This window comes from Hemitrygon akajei, chromosome 9 (genome assembly GCF_048418815.1).
Source record: "Hemitrygon akajei chromosome 9, sHemAka1.3, whole genome shotgun sequence".
Lineage (NCBI taxonomy): Eukaryota > Metazoa > Chordata > Chondrichthyes > Myliobatiformes > Dasyatidae > Hemitrygon > Hemitrygon akajei.
Window position 1 is genome coordinate 23,793,352 of NC_133132.1, and position 22,077 is coordinate 23,815,428.

Genomic DNA, 22,077 nt, shown 5'->3' on the forward strand with positions numbered 1-22,077 from the left:
GTGATATGGGAGAGGGAGATGGAGGGTTGCTTCTGTGACAGGGATCCTGATCATCTGGAAAGTTAGACAGAACGGTGGCAGATTAAATTTCATCCAATTACCTGCAAGGGCTCCTGAACCAGAGAGAATAATGTCATGACCTCAGCCCCCTCCTTTGTGAGAATCGCAAGAGAGAGAGCCTTACGGTTTGGAATGTGGGCTGGCCGCTCAGCAAGACAAAAGCCTTGGACATAGCCATTGTCTTGGGAGACACCTTTGTGGAATAAGGAACTGGACTACGTGCAAACCCTAAGGGCAATGTGAGATGGGTGATGGGGGAAAGATTGCCTCACCCCCCACCCTGATTGACATCTACAACCCTGCCAGTCCAGATAAAAGGTGGGCTGCCGAGGCGGGGCCTCAGGCGCACCAAGGAGACACACGAAGAAGACACGATAGTGCTTCCCATCGGAGCGGGAAGCCATTCTGAAGGAAGCCACGTGCGTTAGATTCCGGATCGGGAGTCTGTGGCTGGACCCAAAAGGAAAAACCGCTTTAACTAACAGCAGGGATTTGCTTCGCAAGGACGACGGGCAAGTGTTCCTTTTCTCTCTCTCCAACACGTGAAATGCCAGCGGTTCCCGAAACGGGGAAGCCTGCAGACTTTGAGTGACTCTTATATCCCATTGGACTCAGTATCCCCTAGACAATGATAGAGCTCATTTTTGATTGATTATTACTACACCTGTGCTTTAGATTGAGTTTTGACGATGTATATGATCTGAATGTTTTGTATTAACCATACGTTTGTGCCCCTTTATAAATAAAACGTTTGAAAATAGTAGCACCAGGCTTCAGCGGACCTCTCTATCTTTGCTGGTAAGTCACCCGGTTACTGGGGAACGTAACAATAACTTCACTTGTCCCATCACTGAGTTGTTCCCACAATCTATGGACTCCCTTTCAAGAACTTCTCTCATCTTCAATATTTCTCATTTCTTTTTTCCTATTTGTATTTTTACATACTGGTTGTCTGTCTTATCAATACAGACTTTCAGGCATTCTATTATGGTTATTAGTATGCCTGCAAGAAAATGATTCTCAGCATTGTATATAAGACACATACTTTGAACTTTCTAATGTCCTAGCATTTTCCTCATCATCTGGTGTTGGTGTATCTGGTATGTAGTAGCCCAACAATGCAGGGCTACATTTCCCACCCTCAATTTACAGGAACCATTACTAAATTTCTTTGGACTTTTAGTTCCTGTGTGTGTAACCATTTTAGTTCCTACATGTTTCTTAAACATTGGCTATTGCCTCACCAAGTTTGTAAAAAATAATAATTAAAAAGCAGGGGGGAAAAAATAAAGAGACGCATCTAGAATCTCTTGCTTCAATGCAAACTTGCACCAATGCACAAATCAATTACAAACAAAATAGTTTGTGAGTAATACATGCAAAATACTTGAGGAACTCAGCAGGTCAAACAGCATTTATGGAAATGAATAAATAGTCGACGTTTCAGGGAGAGAACCTCATCAGGACTCAATGAACATTTTGTGTTGCTCTAGATTTCCAACATCTGCAGAATCTCTAGTGTTTAATCTAAGATAGCTTACAAGGACATGACAAACAGGAAACAAATGGTCTGATCAAAGAGTGGACGAAGTGGGGTATGTTTATCTTTAACAAGCACAAAATGATATAGAAAATAGGCTAGGTAGGCATGGTTCATCATTAACCCCTCAACTAAATTTGGTTTACTGGGCCCTTTCACAGGATCAAGTACATTAGCCTGGACTGGGGGGAAAAAACATTTCTTCCCATGAACAAAACAGCAGGTTGTATTCCAGTGTCAGTAGTTTTATTATAAACAGAAAATGCTCAAAATAACAGATTAAGCAGCAATGCTAGAGGGAAACTTAAACATTTCATGCTAACAACCTTTCAGATGAGAATTGAATCATGCAGAAAGATTAACTGTTACTTCCTGCTATATCTGAAGAGCAGTTGGGTGTAGAAAGAGGCTGAGCAACTAGCTGACAGCCAACTATTCATAAGTTCAAACACTTAAAAGCCCCACCCTAGAGTTGGGAATAGTCAGCATCACAAAACAGGTCATCAACAACCATTGGGTAAAGTCTAGACCTCCAACTATCACTGCCAATGACAGATTACTCTAGACTATCCTACAGAAAGTTAGATCTAGCTTTACCACAAATGATTGACAAGTTAAGGTCATATTTCAAATAAACAATGTTCAAAGATTGGCTGGAGTGATTGGAGGCAGAGGGTAGTTTTGATGTCTGGCAGTCTTTAATCAAAGGTAGGGATCAGTATAGAGATGACTTGACAAAAAAAGTAGAGTGTTTGATTTTCAAGTCTGTCAAAGATATGAAAATTGAGTGCAAGGATAAGAAAAACACAAATGAACTGGAAAGTTGGACACAGAAGTGGCAAAAATAAAGTTTAATATGTCCTTCGTCTGAATTTATGCCCCAACAGAGTTTGACTTCAGAGTTATGATAGGGACCTTGGAAATGTTGGTGTACAGAGATCATGTGGTACTAGCCCAAAGTTCCCTGAAAGTGGATAAGGTCATGACAATGCCATTCACTATGCCTGCCTACACTAGCAGAGACATTGAGAATAGGTGTTGAAATGTCATATTGCAGCTGTAAAATATACAGATTTGACTGTTTCTACAGAGTTGTACAGTTTTGGTTGCCACACCTCAGGAAAGAGGTAGTGCCAGTACACTGCAAAGTTCACCAGGATGTTGCCTGGAAATGGAGTAATTACAGGGAGACTGGGCAAGGTGGGCTTAAGATTCACTTAAAGGAGGAGTGGTTAAGGGACGACTTTACAGCGTGCAATAAAATATGGGATATAGAAAGGGTAAAAGCTCCGAGATGAAAAGACTAATTGAAGGCTAAAGGGAGAAGAGGAAAAACTCAGGGAATTCAGGTGGATGTGATTATATGGAACAAGCTGAAAGAGGTGGCAGTAGAGACATGCAATTACAATTTTTAAAAAGAGCATTCAGATAGGAAAGGGCAAGATATGATGGCCTGAAGCAAGCAAATGAAATTTGCATTGTCACAGAATAAATAAGGCAAGTTAAGGAGTTGTAGAGCTCAAAACACCTTGTCAACTGGGCAATAATGAAACCTTTCCTTATACACTTAGACCTAAATGACTTGCAGCATCCCAATTTACTTATGCAACTCCACTGAATCCCTGAGATCCACCAGCTGGAAAAATAATCTAACCTGTTCTTATTCATTAAAATCTAGTTGAGGGCCAACTAATACTCAAATGACTTGGAGTCCACTGAATTCCTAATCATCATCATCATTCTGTGCTATATCAGACTCCTAATACAGTTACTATTAGAACATGGACAAAAAGATCATAAAAACCTCAAAAATCCAAAATGGATCAGAAATAAAGTCTTCCATCGATCTGAGGGTCCACCAAAGGTAACATTTTATGAAATTAAAACAAGGCATGAACTTGAAGATTCAAGTATGCTTTAAAGACTAAAGTGCTTTCCAAATAGCTAAAAAAGAAATTAAGCAATTTTGGAAACCTAAAGAGGCAAATTAATTCCAGCAAACTTAACATTTCTTTCAGAATCAAATGAAGTTTTAAGCACCCCATTGTTATTAGGATGGAGAGAATACTCAAAAAAGAAAATGCTGCCCTTGGGTCAGAGAGTATCTCTCAAGAGTGTAAACCAAAGTTAACATTCAAGTCATGCTTATTTCAGTGGTTCAGAAACTGACGTTACAACAAGCAAAAACAGAAGAAACCTCATCTTTTTACAATATATTAATTACAATGTATTGCCCATATGAACATTTTCAACAACCTTATGCTTTTCCTACAAAGGATTGAAGTTTAATCTGTCTAACACTCTGGTTCCATCAGCTGAACAAGTCTGGGGAAGACACCCTCCCGGCCACGCCAAACGTGGGAGATTGAAGCGCAAGCCCCCCACCCCCCCCCAAATCCCCCTGTATGTGTGGATGCTGCGTGATTTGTTACCATTACAAATAAGTAAAGTGGAATAATAGACAGTACACCGCATACAATTAAAAGATTTAGCTTCACACAAAATGCTGGTGGAACGCAGCAGGCCAGGCAGCATCTATAGGAAGAAGCACTGTTGATGTTTTGGGCCAAGATCCTTCGTCAGGACAAAGTCAGAACGTATCCTGATGAAGGGTCTCAGCCCGAAATGTCGACACTGCCAGCCCCAGTCCGGGTCGACTTAAGTCAAAGATAGATAGGTCCTTGATTAGCCAGGGCATCAAAGGGTATGGGGTAAAGATAGGGGAGTGGGGATGACTGGAAGAATTGGATCAGCCCATGATTGAATGGCAGAGTAGGCTCGGGCTGAATGGCCTACTTCTGATCCTATATCTTATGTACTCCTCCAACCTCTTCTCCCCTCTCAAGCCCCAAGCCCAACCCTAGTCCTTCACCAGAGAAATCTCCCCCATATCCACTATCCCGGTTGGGTGGCACACATTTATCCTATCTCTCATCTTCAACAGTAACCCAAACAAGCAGTTTACACAGAACAGAAAAAATATGAACCATGTGAACCAGGGCATTACATTTGTATAAGGAGTCTAATGTGCCTGAAGATGTGTTCCATTTTAAATATCCTTAATGGCTCAGAGGTGGTGAATTAATCTGCCTTTACTGAAGGCACTCCCAAGTCTAGGACAAAAGTCCACATTTTCAAGAGTCTTCTGCAAATCTGAAATATCATACAGCAAAGCAAGGTTAGTAGAGGTCCTTTTGCTTTGTGAATTATGAATGCAAAACCCATCCAGACATGCTTCAGTCAAAGCAATACCCAAAAATGCTGGAAGAACTCATGCCAGGCAGCATCTATGGACACCAGTCTTCACAAGAAAAAAAAAAGTTGCTGTTGGCACACTATGGCTTGCAATGAATAAGATGGAGACACTTCTGTGAACAATAGATTTGAAGAGTGTTCTCCACTATTCCAATGATGGAATTAAAGGCTGGTGCTGCTCCCTTTCTTTTGAGTTATTTTGTGAAGATTACATGCCTCCAAGTTGCTTCCACACAGGATTCAGGAAGGAACAGCCCAGATAAAACTCTAGCAATGGTTTTCCCTGTTACAGTAAGCAGGGAGACCCATTCAGAGTTGGACTAGTCACCTTTCCTGCTGAGCAAGATAAATGCAGAACGAAGTCCTCTGCAATATGCTTCTCTTCATCTAGATGGAATTAAACTAGCTCTTCTGCTGACAAACAATATTAATTTTATCATTTCCCAGCCTGCAGAAGCCAGAGTCCACAGCTTAGGAGTTACCCCAAGGTCTGTCATAATTCGATCCATGAATTAGGTCCTGGTTTCTTTCAGAAAAAGGAAGTTTATCAAGTCTGACCAAAATAAAAGGAACTAATTAACTGCAAATACAAAGCATTCCTAAAAAGAAAAGGAAGAACTTTCAAGTTGAAAAGAAACAGTAACCTAAAGACAGAGAACCAGCTTAAAACAGAACCCAGAGAACAAATGGAGAATGGAGAGTACAGGTCAGTAACTTTACCATTGCCATATGTACAAGTACTTCAGAATAAAATCCAATGATCACAACACCTAAAGACCCAGGCCACTGAGAATCAAGAACCGAGGTAATCAACACCTACTGGATGCAACACTTCAACTATGAGCACCTTTGATGTGGTAGCCCTTCATTTTTTTCCCCTCTATCTAAGCCAGCCTTGCTATCATTCTTGTTAAGAGCACAAAATGCCTGCGAAAAAGTTACATATAAGATTTGCTGCTGAGTTCTAAAGGATACATTTTAATTGTTACATTTGAAAAATAATGTTATACATTCATCTTAATTAAAAACTAAAGTTTCAATACCAAGTGAAATATTTGCGTTGAATCTATGAAAGACATTTATAACCTCAGACTGAATTACCTGTCAAAATTACCATAGATTTTAAAATCAAAGATGAATCCACCTAGGGAAAGGAGCTCGTGGCTAGAACCGGCAATTCGGCCCTTCAAATATTTCCCATGTGTTTGACATCAATGTTCCCTCCAATTAACTTGGGCGGTGTAATTTATTGTCCAGTGACAAGTGTGTGCTGATTTTTACAGTTAGGTATTCATTTTAACAGCTGGAAAACCTCCACAACTTTGATCTCCTCTTGATTGTTTTTACTCTCATTCATCTGCAGGCCTGTAGCAGGTAATCAAGGATTTTCTTGCTGGATTGCACACATTCATATATGATTTGTTTGCCAAATGAGGCTTTAAAAAGTTTCTAAATTTCACTCCACTTCTTCCCACACAAATCCCTTGGCTTCTTTGGAATTCAACTTAGTACATCAACAATTTCTTCAATAAAATTCAGTATTAAAAAAGTTATAATCTATAATCTACAAACAAATCACTGCAAGCTCCACACTATCAACACTATCCGCATCAGAAACCATGATTGTGAAATATACTAACGAGGTAGAGGGTGACCAACTTTTGTGCACAGTTTAAATTCCTTTGTGCATTAGTAGCAAAAGACGTGTGCGCACCTCAGAGGGAACATTGTCCGACGTACCATTTTTACTAACTCAATCACCTTCCTAAAAAGTTGCATTCCAGGTTCACTCACCTCAGCCTGATATGTGAAGTGGGACATTAGTTACAATATTACCATCTGAGTTGGGAACCAGAGTCTGATCACAAGATAAAACTAAACACCAAAAAATACAACTTTGGGTTAAATAGTTCAACTTTGCACTGTACATCATATGCAATCCTGATCCTTAATTGATACACGATTATTTAGCCAGCCAAACACTATACTCAAGATGCTGAAATTGATTCAATAGAAACAAGCTAGAAAATAAACTGACAAATAAAATTGAACTATTATTTTCCACAAGAATCACCTGCAATTCTTCGCTTGAGAACTGCTCTCTCCAAATCTGAAGCACAGTCCTTCTTAGTTCCATCCAGTGGAGAATTCCTGCCAGAATTGGGGTACAAGGATGCATGCCACTTTTCAGGATCCCAGATGCCTTCACTAGAGAAATACCAGTTAAAAAGTTACTCAGTTCATTGAAAAAAAATGACTAAAGATAGTTTGATTATGTAGTATGCTGAATTAAAACATACTTTTTCATTTTAATTCACTGGTAACCTGAAACTGCAAGACCCTCAAAAAAAAAAATTGCATACTTTTGTTTTGAACAGCAACCAATTAGTTCCAGATTACTGCACAAAATGAGAAGCCCTCACCATATCCACCCAGTCAATATCCCTCAGGATCTTATTTCAATCAAATATGCACTTAGTCTGAACTCCAAAAAAAAAAAAAAAAAAAATTGGTTGCAAGGTAATAATCTCATTTTAAGAAATGTTGGAGAAGATCTTCTCCGAACTACTCCTAAAATATTAACTTTCCTGCTTAAGACACAGTCCACTGGACTTGGTCTCAGTAATCCCCAAAAGTGAACCACAATTTCTACCCTATAGTGATCCCCTCTTAATAAAAGTGCTATTATTAATGTACCTTCATAATAACTTTTTTGCATTAGAACAGAGATCCCTCTGCATCTCCACATACATAAATTAATGCCATTTAGATACTGTGTTTTGTCAAAATGGACAATTTTACACTTCCCACATTAGTTTCTCACTAATCCAAGTTTATAAATTGGTTATTTGCCCACATGTTGTTTTCATAGTTGGTTTGCTATCATCTTTCTATAGTTTGTCTGTGAACCTGATGCGTTCCTTGGTTTTTCAATAAGTGTTCACAGTTTAGATTTCATTTTAACGATTCGACATCTTCATTTGGAGGCTTTGAAAAAAAATTATAATCAACTGTTGCTTTGGGGACAGGTACATTTATTGCTTGCTGCCAAGTTTCAAATGTTTGCCCTAGTTTTGACATCCCAACATCCATGCTTAGAATGTAGAACAGTTCAGCTCACCTTGTCTGCAACTATTGTAACCAACTAATCCCATCTATTTATTCCCCACCTGTTTATGTTTGTCTGAATGCCTCAAACATTACTACCTTATCAGCTTCTGCAGTAACTTTCAGGTACATATCAGTGCCTTTTAAACACAAAATGCAGGTGCAATTAAATCTTCCTCTGGCAGCTTATTTCAAATACCAATTACCTTCTAAGTTATCCCCTCAAGCCCTCTTAACTTTGTACCCACCCCCCCACTTCTCAGCTTAACTTATGCCTTCTAACTTTAGACTTCCTACTCCAGGAAAAACACTGATCAGCTACCTACTTGGCTTAATTTTATATACTATGATGTTTCCCTGAAACCTCCTATGCTGTAGGGAAAGAAAAAACATGTCTCACTAATCTCTTCAAAACTTTTCCCTCATTCAACTTGTGCTCACCTTAAGCATTTCCACCTGGGAAAATACTATTTACCCCACTTACGCTTCCATTTTATATCAGTACGCTTGTGCAGAAAGTGAAAAATTTTTTCACTGCAAAGTTTAAACAAAGTTAAAATAATCTCATTGCAATCAAAAAGAACACACTCCTTTACCTGTCATATTTTTCCAAAAGACATGCTGGTCTTTGTTTTGCATATGGATACTCTTTGATTTCAAGTAGCTTTTCCTGAAAATGGAAAACAATTAAAATCTTAAGTTTTAGACAATGGCAAAAAAATCTGTTAAATCTCTTTAATGTATCCCTACAGAAGTGATACCAAACTAGATCCACGTTCTGATCAATATTCAACCGGGATGTGTATTCAACTCAGCATTACAAAAAGCCATATACTGCTTGGTTATCCAGCTGCCTGTCTTTTTTGGGGAAGAGAAGTCAATGACAATATCATCTTTGTAGTAACCCTGACCAAGACCTCACTGGCAAGGCCTAAATTTATTACCATTTCTCCATGTTGACACACAAGTTACTTTCAGTAACTAGCTACCTTCAGGTAAAGGACACTTGTGCAGTTGGGTTTGGAGTTCCAGGATTTAAATGAAGGGCAATGACAGACATTGCCCAGAATAATGGAGTAATCAGATGCTGGGATTTCCATGCATCTGCTGGTCATATAACATCTTCTAGCACTGTAGGGAGCTAGGCAAATGACTTAGTAAACTGTGTACATCATAGCCTCCTGGCTAAATGAGGCTTTAACATTGATGCCCCGTACCAGCCAGGGTAAAGCAGCCTTCCAAAATGTTTATTTGCCAGTGCTCAGAGCAATCCATGCAGGAGGATTTAAGGAAGTATTCACCTGCAGCAATACCACAGCACAGTGATGGACCATATTTCTAACAAACATGCATCTCCTTTTATGCACAGTAAAATTTCAACTTAGTGTTTCCCACTAAATCCAATAATATGTTTCAAAGACAAAGTAAAATTTGTTATCAAAGTACATATTACCATATACTACTTGAGAATCATATTCTTGCAGGCATTTACAGTTAAAATACAGTTTATCAATGGTTATAGTGCAGATAAAGACAACCAAAAGACAAATTGTGCGAAAAGAACACAAGTTGTAAAACCTCCTTGAAACTGAGTCTGTAGGTTGTAGAATCAGTTCAAAATTGCAGAGAGTGAAGTTACTCACGTCAGGTCCTGAACCTGATTGTAGTAGGGCAATAACCGTACCCAAAGCAGGTGTGTGGGGACTATAGCTTCTGTACCTCCCGCCCAATGGCAACAGCAAGAAGACAGCATGCTCCTGGATGGTGGTGGTGGGGGGGGGTGGTGAGTTTGCTGATAAATGTTACTTTCTTGTGGCAGCACTCCAAGTAAATGCACTCAATGGTGAGGAGGATTGTGTTTGTGATGGACTGAGCTTATCCATCACTTTCTGTACCCTTTTCTATTAATGGACACAGGTGTTTCTATTCCAGGTGATGATGCAACCAGTTAGGATACTCTCATGCATCTACTGAAGATTGCCATAATTTTTGGTGACATGCCAAGTGTACATGAACATCTAAGATAGTAGGGGTACTGTTGTGCCTTCTTTGTAATGGCATTTATGTTGGTCTCAGGATAGATCCTCTGATATGATAATGGCAAAGAATTTAAAGTTTCTGACCCTCTCCATCTCCAATCTTCTGATGACGATTGGCTTGTGGACCTCTAGCTTATTCCTCCTGCAGCTGATATTCAGCTGTTTCTGCTGAAATGGGTGAGATTGAAAATCTGGTTGAATGGTGCCACAACAATCTCCTTCCTGTATGCTGATTTGTCAGCACCTTTGATTCAGCCAAAGGGTTGTCAACAGCTTACATACAGCATTAGAACTACCACACAATTATAAAAAGTAGGGTTCTAAGCACACTCCCTTGTGGTCCACCAGTGATACTGTGTAGAGATGCTGCCTTATTAACTGGGGTCTGCAAATGAGAGATTGGGGATCCAGTTGCACAGGGAAAATATCAAGGTCCAGGTCTTATCCGGGCATTCCAAAGTTGAGTGGACAGCCAATGAAATGGCATCTGCTATTGACCTGTTGCAACAGTAGGCAAAATGGAGTGGATCCAGGTCACTCCTCAGGCAGGCAGGCAGTTGATAATCTTCACGACCAGCTTCTCAAAGCACTTCCTCACTTTGATGCAAGAGCTACTTAATGATACTCATTGAGGCAGGTTACCACATTATTCTTGAACACCTGTATGATTGAAGCCGACTTGAAGCAAGTGGGTACCTCAGACTGCTGAATCAAGATGTTTACGAATTCAAAAAGGCTGGATCTGTTCTTGGCTACACCGGACTCTTGAGTTAGCGGTGTAGAGGAGGTCATTGAACAAACTTATCCATTATGGACAATCTGGTGCATCTGCTCCATGAATAAGCAGCGGAGCACCCTTTTGAATAGGTTCATTCAGCTTTGCTGTCACAAGGATTGTTACAGAAAATAATTTCATTTGGAAGGAAAAAAAGCATATGACAGTTCATTTCTGAGTAGCAGAACACATAGTACAATAATCTGTTTTATCATTCCATACATCATTGCACATGATTAAATTTATATATTATTCTGTACTTGATATTAACTAATAATTACAATTATTGCTCAGTTTTTAAATATTGCTGATGTAACAAAATTTCCCACTCAGGATCAATAAAGTACTTATTATTAAACACTTCAGCCAGTTGATTAGCACAGGTCTTCAGAACTCGGCCAGGTACATCACCTGGGCCAAATGATTTCCATGGTTCACTCTCCTGTTGTCAATTATACACAATACCATACACAAGACCAATGTTGCTTGACTTTGCTTTGTAGGAACCCATGACATTGAAACCCTGCCATACTTGTCAAGCATCCCTCTGTGATTCAGGTGAGTTCATCCAGACATTCCAGAGATGCCTTATTTCTAGCCCTGAACACCACGCCACTGATCTAGCCCTCAGCAGACTGAATCTCTTAAGATAACCCAGGGCTTCTGTTTGAGGACTGGGCTTGTGGAGTTTTTGGGTTTTTAGGGAGAGGACACTTTCACACCATTTAACCCTGTTCAGTTGAAGTGTACTGAAAAGCACAACAAGTTTTCAGCAACACAGTTATCTAGTCCAAAAACCCTGCCCTATTTCCATTGCTCTCAGCCATTTATTATCTGTGTACAATGTGTTACTGTGATTTGATCTCATATGGGAGAAGCAAAACAATTTTAAAAAAAAAATTTGAGAGACAGCACAGTATAGGCCCTTTGAGCCGTATCGACTAGCAACCCCAAATTTAACCCTAGCTGAATCACAGGACAATTTACAATGACTAATCTACAGTAGAAAACCCATTGTACAGGGAGAATGTACAAACTCCTTACAGACAGCAGTGGGAATTGAACCTGGGTCACTGATGCTGTAAAGTGTTGTGCTAATCATTATGCTAATGTATTCATAAATACAGTAATTGAATCTGTTATTGATGCTGTTAATTGAATCTGTTATTGTAGCACCACTATGCTACTGTATTCACAAAGTACTTAAGCCTGGTCTGACTCCTGATGACCAAGCTGATCTTCCACATCCCTTCAGCCTAACTTACAGTAGTTCCTATTTACTGCTAATACTTAGTCTCGTATAATGTGAAGGTATCATTGACAGGCCCCAAGAATCCTGTCCAGTTTTGTCTTGAATGCACAAGTGAAGCACAGAAAAAGGTGAGGCTTCAGCAAGAGGAGGCTGGGAGGACAAGCTGATTGTAGCATTTAAATCAGCTGATAAGTTGCAAATGTGTCATGTTAATTCAAGCTATTTCATTTGGCATACTTAATGTGGTAACTCTGGATGGACATCAAGTACTGCAAGCATACAGAGTACTGAGCATCTGCCCGCCAAAGGGTGGTGGGGGATGCATTTTTTAAAAAAATACAGCATTTTCAAGGGTATTCAGATCAAAAAAATGTATAGTCCATAGTATTTAATATACATGATTTCAAATTTCATCTTGAATTTAACTGAAGTTGCATTTGAATTTCTTAATCTCTGATAGACCAAAAAACTTAACCACCTGGTACAAGCAGAACAGACGAGTAGTTTTCTTGATGACTGCGCAATAAAAACAATTCATAATCCTTTGATCCTTCAAACGTCAATTTCATAATTCAGAGGATGCAGCACTTCAAAAGCTACCATGAAACACACTGAAGACTCCACAGGTGGATCTACTTTGCAAAAACTGATATGCGGGGGGAAGCTATATAATAAGCCAGTGATTGTGGGTGCTTTTGTCTTCTGAAGGAAAAAAATTGATCTGGCTAGGAAATTACTAATAGCAAGAGAAGGTTGGAGGAAAAAAGATAGGTAGCTAAATTGCAGAAATAGGATTCAGTGCCTCGAGGCTACATTATCCCATGAGTATAGTTGATATTTGTATACCTAAAATCTATTCATGATTAAAAGCCAGTTACATTTTAAGCAGTATGTGTAGAAGGGGAAAATGGATTCATTAAACCAGGAAGCTTAGTGTATATCGCTACTTTCTAAATTAACATGGAAGAGCAAGAGCTTCAGAAACCTTGCAGTCAATGATTACTACGTCAGGTGGGTACGAAAATGGTAACAGACTTATAGCTTTCATATCTAGAGAGTGAAACACTCTACACTACAAAACCAATAAACAGCTGGTGGTACTACATCTAGAACATTAAAGAGCAGTACTATGCATATTGTGCACGTCCTCAGCTTACAACAGATCAGACTCAGGGTTAAAGACAACTGAAATTCAGGTTATAAACCCACTGTCTAGAGATGATTTAATTCAACTTTTGAAAATACATGGGAAGAATATAGCATGTCTAAAGCCAGGAAATGTTTACATTTAAGGTAAAGTCTAAATTAGACTACATGATGGCAAGTATGACAGAAATTTTGAAACAAAGTTTCTGTACCCAATATTTTGCAAATGTAAGCTTACTTAATAAGTTACAATCTTAAATCACTAATGAGCGAAGTAGTTACAAGTAGTATATCAATGACATTTTGATCTCAGCTCTTAACTATTACCCATGCATGCCAGAGGTTCAGCCTCACCTTGAGTCCACGTTGTCAATCTGAGGTATACAGTGGCATAAAGATGACAGATTTACAAAGCTCAATGCAGACTTGGTTCATTACAGAATTTATACTTACACATGTTCAACCTAATAAATGCTCTACAAGATCATGGGGTGGGAAATATCTTACAATATCTTGTGTCCACAGTTATCTTTCTCCCACAAGTCTGGTAAACATCTCACCTATACTGAATTCAGGAAATATGCATTGTAAAAGTGGGGCTGTTGTTCATAAGCAGATCAATAACTCAATTCATGTTTTCAATCTGCATTTTATAGTTAACTATTATGAACAAATGGACAAGAAAATATTGTTTAGGACAAAGTTGTCATTTGGAAAGTATGGGTGAGTAAGATAGGTAACAATGTTATGATTAAAAGTTGATTCTATCAATAAACTCAAGACCAATTGTTAAACAATTGTTTTGCTTTGGCTAATTAAGTTCCTATTGTGCTTGCAGACTGAAAGTTTGTCAAATTCAATATAGGAGCACCACTAACATCAAGTTACTGAGAAATCAAAGTATTGAGCAGATCTCACATTTCAAGTATAAAATTGCTATTAAGCCTGAAATGTAATGAACATGATAATAGTAACCTAACTTCAAAAGACAATAGCAAAAATAAGTTTATTCTTTCTGAAATACACAACTTTAAAAAAAGGTTAAAAAAGATGTTTCCCTCTCCCCAAACCCCATAAAACAATTTCAGCTGATAGGACAAATTAATAAAGAGAAGCATACAAGCTAATGTAAGAAGGTTTTAGCCAATTCTGAGCAGATACCAAGAATTTCAACACTGAGAGAATGTAGAGGGTCAAATTGTTTAAAATCCACAGAAGGATAAACTAGATCAGGTTTTAAAAAAAGAGGGTTGTCAAACTCATCTCACTGGAGCTTAAATGGAGGGCATATGAAGCCCAAAAATCCAGAAAAATTAATAACTACTGTACTGCTTGAAACCTGCAGGGCAGAACTTTAAGTTTTGTTGAAACTGTCAGATCAGGATCAGATCAAGTACCTGGAAAGCAATTTGCACTGAGGGCTAGTACCTGTAGTGTGGAAAGAATGAGTTGATAGTGTTGCAAGGTGCAGATTTAAGTGACTCAGTGGCTATGTCATACTGTCCAAAAAAAAAACACACACAAAAGCAGGGGTGTCAGCCTTTGTCTTAAAACTTTAAAAACAGATGTAAATTTTTAAAAATAACTTTAAATGAACCATATACTGTTAGCAAGTATTACATCAAGGGTGTGATTTAGTTAAAATATCCCCAGCTTCTCTCATCTCAAAGAATACTATAAGCTTCCAACTGCTTTTCATGGTGTTTGATATCTTCCAACACAAAGCTAATAGCCATCAATAAACTAAACTATAAGAGTATGCCACAACTGAAAATTTGTCTTTAGTCCATACAGTTGGGCACTCATTATTAAACAGCATTCTGGTACAAATAGTTTAGCTTGGGTGCCATTGCCCTCCCATCTCTTCCTCACTGCCCAACCCACAATACATTCCTCACAGGTGCATTGTGACACTTAATTTAGCATTTTGTTTCCAAAAATATTATGCCAATTTCCAGAGATGTATACACCAAAGGTGCTCATCAACTCATAATTGGAACTTGATTCTGTAATATAAAGTTCATTTGACTTAATTAATTTCACTATTACAAACCAGCTTTTCATTACATGCAAAACAGCTTTATTTCTATCTTTGATATCTCCTGAAAAAAGGAAAAACCTTGCCAAGGTTCTTTTGAAGACCCTGGCCTAGAGTTACAGTCTAACTTTGGTTCTTTGCTGGAATGGGACCCACTCTCAGGACCTCACGACTAGCTGCTTTTTGATATCCCAAGGAAGACCAGCTCGCTCTCAGGGTGCCAGATTTTTGTGGCTCTGGAGACAGGCTGATTCAAGGCTGGTGCCCCTGAATATCAGGAGCAGTGGGTTAGCTGCCAGCTGTGTGTCCAGAGACCAGAGCCTTTCTGGGGCAGAGCTCAGAAAAAGCGATGCAACAGACGTTTATCATCATGAATCAGCAAGTTGTTTGTTATGCCTTCCCTCTTGCTGTGAAATGGGGACACCTCTTTTTGCTTTATTAGTGAGACACTATGGTATGTCGAATTACCGGGTGAATGAGTAGTCCTTGGGGTACTGCATCTTTATTGATGCTTTGCTGCAAGCTTGAATGCTTAGTGGAGGGCGCCAATTTTTTTTTGTTAGTTGGGGGTTGGGTTGTTGCCTTCCTGCTGCTTGTGCATGAGGGGGGCAGCTGGAGGGGCTTTGGGGTTCTAACATTTAATTGTCATTCATTCTTTGGGGCACTCCTGTTTTCGTGGATGTTTGCGAAGAAAAAGAATTCCATGTTGTATGTATTTCTCTGACGTTAAATGCACCTATTGAACAGTATTATTAAATCCATCTACCACCATCATCTAGGTTCCTCCCCCCCCAAAAAAAAATGCAAGTTTATAGGCATTCACAAGATCACAGCTGGTGCACAACTTTGTTATCTTTAGCAGAAAAATTTGGACACTAGCATCTGCTGGGGGGAGGGGAAGGAAGAGGAGGAGAAAGTGAGACAACATCTTGACAGGTGACTATCAAAAGGATTATTCAAGAAAAGTCTGGAAGGAGGGAATTACTGTTCAAAAGAATAATTTGCAAGAAAGGCAGATTTGTCTACGGCCATGACCATTTGGAATTTTTCCCTCATAGGATAGCAAAGTGTCTGAAAATTTTAAGGCACAGGTTGTTAGATTCTTGAAAAGCAATAAAAGGTTACAAGGGAGTAAATGGGAACTGGGTGAAAACTGCAGATTAACATCTTAGTGATTGTCAGACAAAAGCCAAAAGGTTAACACCTAATTTTTATGCTCATATAATACAGCACTGAACCCAAATGCAAGATCCTGTCATGTAGATTCCCAACCTGAACAGGTACTGAGATGACAAGGTTGTTTCAAATTAGTTTATGCAGATATCAGCTCCTGATGAAATCTTAAACCGCTAGGATATGACGCAACACACACTTCCAAGATGTTGATTTTTGACAATACAGCATTTATTTTATTTATCTCACTCTATGACAGGCCAAAACCAACAGCCATCACCAAATTACTGAGATCTTACACTTGAATTCTAAATTTTTGACATAAAAAATGAAATCAAAACTGGAAATCTGAAATTACAAAAAAAATACAATTCTGAATTCCCACAACTACTTCACTACAAACAGCTAAAGCTCCTAGAAATTACAACCACCAAATGAAAAACTCCAAATATTTCAACTTACCTTTGAATATCTATATGGTTTCTTCTTGCCACACATGTTTACTATATCATTTACTTGCTCTTTTTCTTCAATCCATTTTTTATCCATGCCTGCCATAAAGTTTAAAGACATTAAAACAAAATTTACCAACTGTTGCACCATAGTTCAGACATAGTCTATCCTAAACTTCACCAACAATAATAGGCCCGTTAATATCTATTTCGAGCTAATAAACCAATAGATAACATTTCATTCAACTTGAAAGCTAAGGGCAACACAAATATGTAATATTACCCACTACGAAAGAGACAAGGCAAACTGGAAGATATCTTTAGCCGTTTAGTTCAGAACTAATGAGAATGTGCAAAACAAAAAAAGTGGCTTCCCAATTACAAGAAACAAAAATCTATCCCTTCTTCCACAGCACTAAACCGAGACCACTTCCTACATGCAAATACATACCTGAAAAGGCAACAAGGCACCTAATCTTGCTTGTTAGGCGTCTGGCGGAGTAGGTAGGGAAATTAAAGGGAAAAGTTTGTGTTGGGGAATGGCAAGAGGACACTCAACCGCTCCCCGGGTTACCCGGCAGCTTGTGCAGCGGCCCCAGGCACCGGGACAACCCGAGCCTGCCAGACACCGAGCTCCGCCACACACACAACAAACGCGGAACACAACCGGCCGAGAAAGCAGCAACAACGACGACGACAACAACAACAAGGGCTACAGCCTGCAGGGTCCAAGCGCCGAAACGAGCACCAACCCCGAAACCAAGCTCACCACCACCAAGACTCAGCAGCCGCCTCCGCCGCTCGGCTAAGAACCCCCGCAGCCGCGTCACGCGCCCGGATGTACGGGCCGCCGGCCGGGCGCCTGACTCTCCTCAAGCAGAGAAAACCAATACATTCGAACTAAAAGTACTTTGCATTAAATGATACATAGAATATTATCATCTTAATTATTAATTATTTAATTCACACTATTTATATTTCATGCACTCCATATATTTTTTGAAAAATGTGAAGGACCTTCAGGCTAATAAAGTCAACGGCAAAACTCAGCCTTGCTCAGCCAATCAGAAGGGGCGCGTCTGTCTGGGGCGTCAGCCGGGCAGCCTGATCGGTGGCGGCTGAGCCGTCGGGGCTCAGCACACTGAGATTCTCTGTATGCATGACGGGCATGTGCGCGGATTGTTTCTCTCAGTACACTTTCGATGTGTATGGACCCCCGGCGTCTACAGCTTCCGTATATCCACGCGGCTGAGATTTTCGTTTCCCATTATCGTTGATGCTTGCCTGTGAATGTTAGGAATCCCGCTATCCTGGCTAAAGGTATAGTTTGACCATCTTTACTGCAGGGACTAGGAAGGTAGTTCATCATTGTCTTCGAAAGGACAATAAATAATGTTGACTTTGCCGGCAAAATCGGCATCCTCAAATGTTTTGGTTGCAAATATGTTCTGTTTTCCTTATCACTCGCCAATCAATGAGGACAACACAGGTGGATTTAAAAGGCTGCAACTCTTGGACCTAGTAAGGTGTTGAAAACGAGTCATTAGATACAAAGGAACAAGAAGTAGAGAGCGCCCCTAATCTGGATCTCTCTTTGTGCTTTGGTGTCTGTGGAAAGGGTACACACTCTCTCAAATTCTTCGACAACTGAAGCACAACATGAACTACGGGGATATTATTTTAACGTGGTTTATTTACTATGTAATTTTTAAATGATTTTGTTAGAAACACAAGATTCTGGAAATCTTGATCTTTTCTCCAGTATTTAGTGTGTGTTGAACATTTGCTTGTTGACAATTACTGTGTATTCCAGCTAATCGGAACCAGTACTTTTTGGCCTAATTAAACGGCTGCCCCAGTTAAAAAGTTAAATAGTTAAAAAGGAATAAAAAAAAGGCAAAGTGGGTAACAGATTATGTACTTAAATGAAATACAGAACAAATTGGAACGCTACCAATATTACTACGGTACTAAATATAGCTGTCAATTCATCTAGTTACACAATTAACAAAATCAGCACAGACATGTAGTGGATTGCCTTTATACAATGCTATAAAAAGACTACCATTTAACTGAGTAACAAATTATGTATTTAAATGAAATACAGAACAAATGATAACACTACCAAATCTACTACAGTACATCTTCAGTTTACACTGATGCGTTCTTTTGATTGTAATGAATAAAATCCACGCAGCTACCTAGTGCAGATAATGTTCTGCCATCATGCAATGCTTTCAATGATGGCATCCTTGAAATCTTAATTTTTATTGTAACGTTCAAGATGATCGTTGATACCTTCAAATTCTTCATCCTTCCTAACATGTTGAAAGTAGTTTCATTTTAACTGCTGGCCATTTCTGGCATCTCCGAGCCTGAATGCTTAAAACTGCAGTGAGTGAAACTGTTCTGACTTGTCTTACTGTTTATTCACCAACTATCATGACAGAAATCACTGCTTTTTGAACACAAACACATGCAACTGACACTATTTAAAAACTTCTCTCTAATCACAATGTAGTGTCTTAACGGCCACACAAGTGTGCGTGCGATGCTAGTTAGAACCTGTTTGGCAACAGTCTCCTGCTTCAATTAAGTAGCATAGTGTCCTAAATAAATGATGGGAATCCCAGAAATTTTCTTGATTAATTTCTGTTATTTAAGACTTGTTGCAAATAAGTGGCTGCCCTGATTAACTGATGATCCAAATAACCGGAAACCACTGTATTACCCAATTGGTAATATGCATTTTTGTAACTTAAATAAATGTTTCCTGAATTGAACTCCTTAATTAACAGGAATAAAAGAGCAAATTAATAATAACTCTTCCACTATTTCTATCCAATGAGAAAAATAAATAGATTTATTGCCAAATGGACCTATTTTAATTAACTCCTTAATTAACAGGAATAAAAGAGCAGATTAATAATAACTCTTCCACTATTTCTATCCAATGAGAAAAATAAATAGATTTATTGCCAAATGGACCTATTTTAATTGCATCAATATGACAGCATTTTCTTCGATCTCAATCAATTGATTTTCTGAGTCTGTAAATGGGCCCATGTCAGCTCATACTGTTAATGGTTGCCTCTCATCGGGTGCTGACCCTACTGTAGATACTGCCAACATTGACCTGCCCAAAACATACTTGATTCCAATAGCTTTACAAGCTCAGGCCCCATTTTCAACTCCATTATTTCCTGTGAATGTGTTTCTTGAATCCACATGTCTTTCCCAGAACTCGGGTGTCTTAATCTATCCTATCAGGTGTGTGTCTTTGTCATTGGTGTTGGCACACATTAAGAAGGACCATCAGGAAAGTTGCAACCTTTTCCTAGTCATTGACATGCTTGATTGCATCATTCTCCCCCACTTCTATTCCACACCCAGATTTTTTTTCTGGCCACAGGAGGTAACTGATGCATGTGCAGTCCCTGACATCAGGAGTGCAAATATCATTTTGTGCACGCTACCTATAGTGTAAGTACTTTGGTAAGCTAGAAATTAAGTGTGGAGGTAATCTGAGATTGCATGGTAGAGTATTTACCAAAGTCTCTGGAAATCCATGTATTGCTATAAAATCTGCATCAAATTCAGACTGTTAGCAGGTGTCCACTCTTCCAGATGTTGCTACTGATTGTTATTTTTCTTATTCAGCTGCAGCTAGAGAATTGAGTGATTTCTCTTTTCTCTTTAGCTCCATAGTGTTCTAACTATCTCTGATCCTTCCCATTCTTAAATACCTATCCTACCCCCCAAAACAGGATTTTAAAACACACCTTCACTTTCCATGTGTAGGTTAGTGAAATGTAATTTAAATCTCTTCCCCACTTAACCTTGCATACTTCTAAATTATCAGATTATTTGTTTGTTGTGTGATATTAGACAAGTTTTCAGCTTAATTCTTAGCCATCATTTCTATCCTTCCCTGCAACTGTCCAAGGCTGGTTTAATCTTGTTTTTGCATTGGTTGTATGACTTGCACATATCAAGTTTGACGATGACGCAACAGTGGTGGGGTTCATCACCAACAATGATGAGATGGCTTAGAGAGAGGTGATGGAAAATTCAAGGCCTAGTGTTAGGTAAATAACTTCTTCCTCAATGTCAACAAGATAAAGGAGATGGTTATTGCCTTTGGGACAACTCATACCACACACCCCTATTTACATTGGCGACACAGCAGTGGAAACAATCTTCTACTTGTATGCAGTGGAGAGCATCCTAGCATGTTGAATTACTGCATGGTACAGAAACTGTACTGCAGTGAATAAGAAGGCTCTACAACAGGTAGTCAAAACTGTCCAACACACCACCAGCACCAGCCTACTTGCCATCAAGGACATATACAAAAAGGTGCCAGAAAAAGGCCAGCAATGTCATGGAGGATCTTACCTACCTTGCTCATGGACTGCATCCACTAAATTTTGTAGGATTCTTTATTCAAGGGCATTGGTGTTTCCATACCAGGCTGTGATGCAGTCGTTATAGTCTCAACTACACATCTATAGAAGTTTATCAAAGTTGTAGATGTTATTCCGAATCTCCACAAACTCCTAAGTAGAAGCACTGCCGTGCTTTTTCCGTGTTTCCACTTGTGTGCTGGGCCCAGGACAAGTCCTCCAAAATATTAACATTGAGGAATTTAAAGTTGCTGACCCTCTACCTCTGCTTCTCTGATAAGGACTGGCTCATACACTTCTGGTTTCCTTCTCCTTAAATCTAAAATCGTGTCTTTGTTCTTCCTGATATTGAGTAAGAGATTGTTGTTGTGGTACCACTCAGCCAGGTTTTCAATCTCCCTCATATGTTGATTCACCACCACCTTTGATTCAGCCTATAACAGTGGTATTGTCAGCAAACTTGAATATGGCATTGGAGCTGCGTTTAGCCACACGGTCATAAGTGTAAAGCAAGTAGAGTAGGGGATTAAGCACACAGCCTTGTGGTACACTTATGCTGATGGAGATTGTATTTGAGATGTTGCCACTCTGTTCTGACTGGAGTCTGCAAGTGAGAGCATCCTAATGTATGCATCTTTGCTGTCAGATATTCCAGGGTTAAGTGAAAAGCCAATGAGATGGCATCTGCTGTGGTCCTGTTGCCCTGGTAGGCAAATTGGAGTGGACCTAAGTCACTTCTCGGGAGCTGATGTTTCATCACCAACTTCTCAAAACATTTTATCACTGTGGATGTAAGTGCTACTGGGCAACAGTCATTGAGGCAGGTCACCATG

The 22,077-nt window shown here is 39.3% G+C and overlaps 2 protein-coding genes across 5 annotated transcripts in view; one reads left to right on the top strand and one right to left on the bottom strand.

Annotated features, from left to right (window-relative positions):
• Positions 1-17,654, bottom strand: part of eif4enif1 (eukaryotic translation initiation factor 4E nuclear import factor 1) — a 56,551-nt gene extending 38,897 nt beyond the window's left edge. For 2 of the 4 annotated variants that reach the window (XM_073055649.1, XM_073055646.1), the window contains exons 1-4: positions 17,290-17,654; positions 16,849-16,937; positions 8,560-8,633; positions 6,930-7,063 (exon numbers count right to left, since the gene is read on the bottom strand). In XM_073055649.1, the coding sequence (XP_072911750.1) occupies positions 6,930-7,063; positions 8,560-8,633; positions 16,849-16,935 (295 nt within the window). In that variant the 5' untranslated portion in view covers positions 16,936-16,937; positions 17,290-17,654. The remainder of the gene's footprint in view (positions 1-6,929; positions 7,064-8,559; positions 8,634-16,848; positions 16,938-17,289) is intronic. The other 2 variants (XM_073055647.1, XM_073055648.1) reach the window with 2 other exon arrangements.
• Positions 17,655-17,932: 278 nt separating this feature from the next.
• sfi1 (SFI1 centrin binding protein) overlaps positions 17,933-22,077 on the top strand; it is a 262,284-nt gene continuing 258,139 nt past the window's right edge. The window contains exon 1 of the mRNA XM_073055643.1: positions 17,933-18,158. The gene's annotated coding sequence lies outside the window, so the exon portion shown is untranslated. The remainder of the gene's footprint in view (positions 18,159-22,077) is intronic.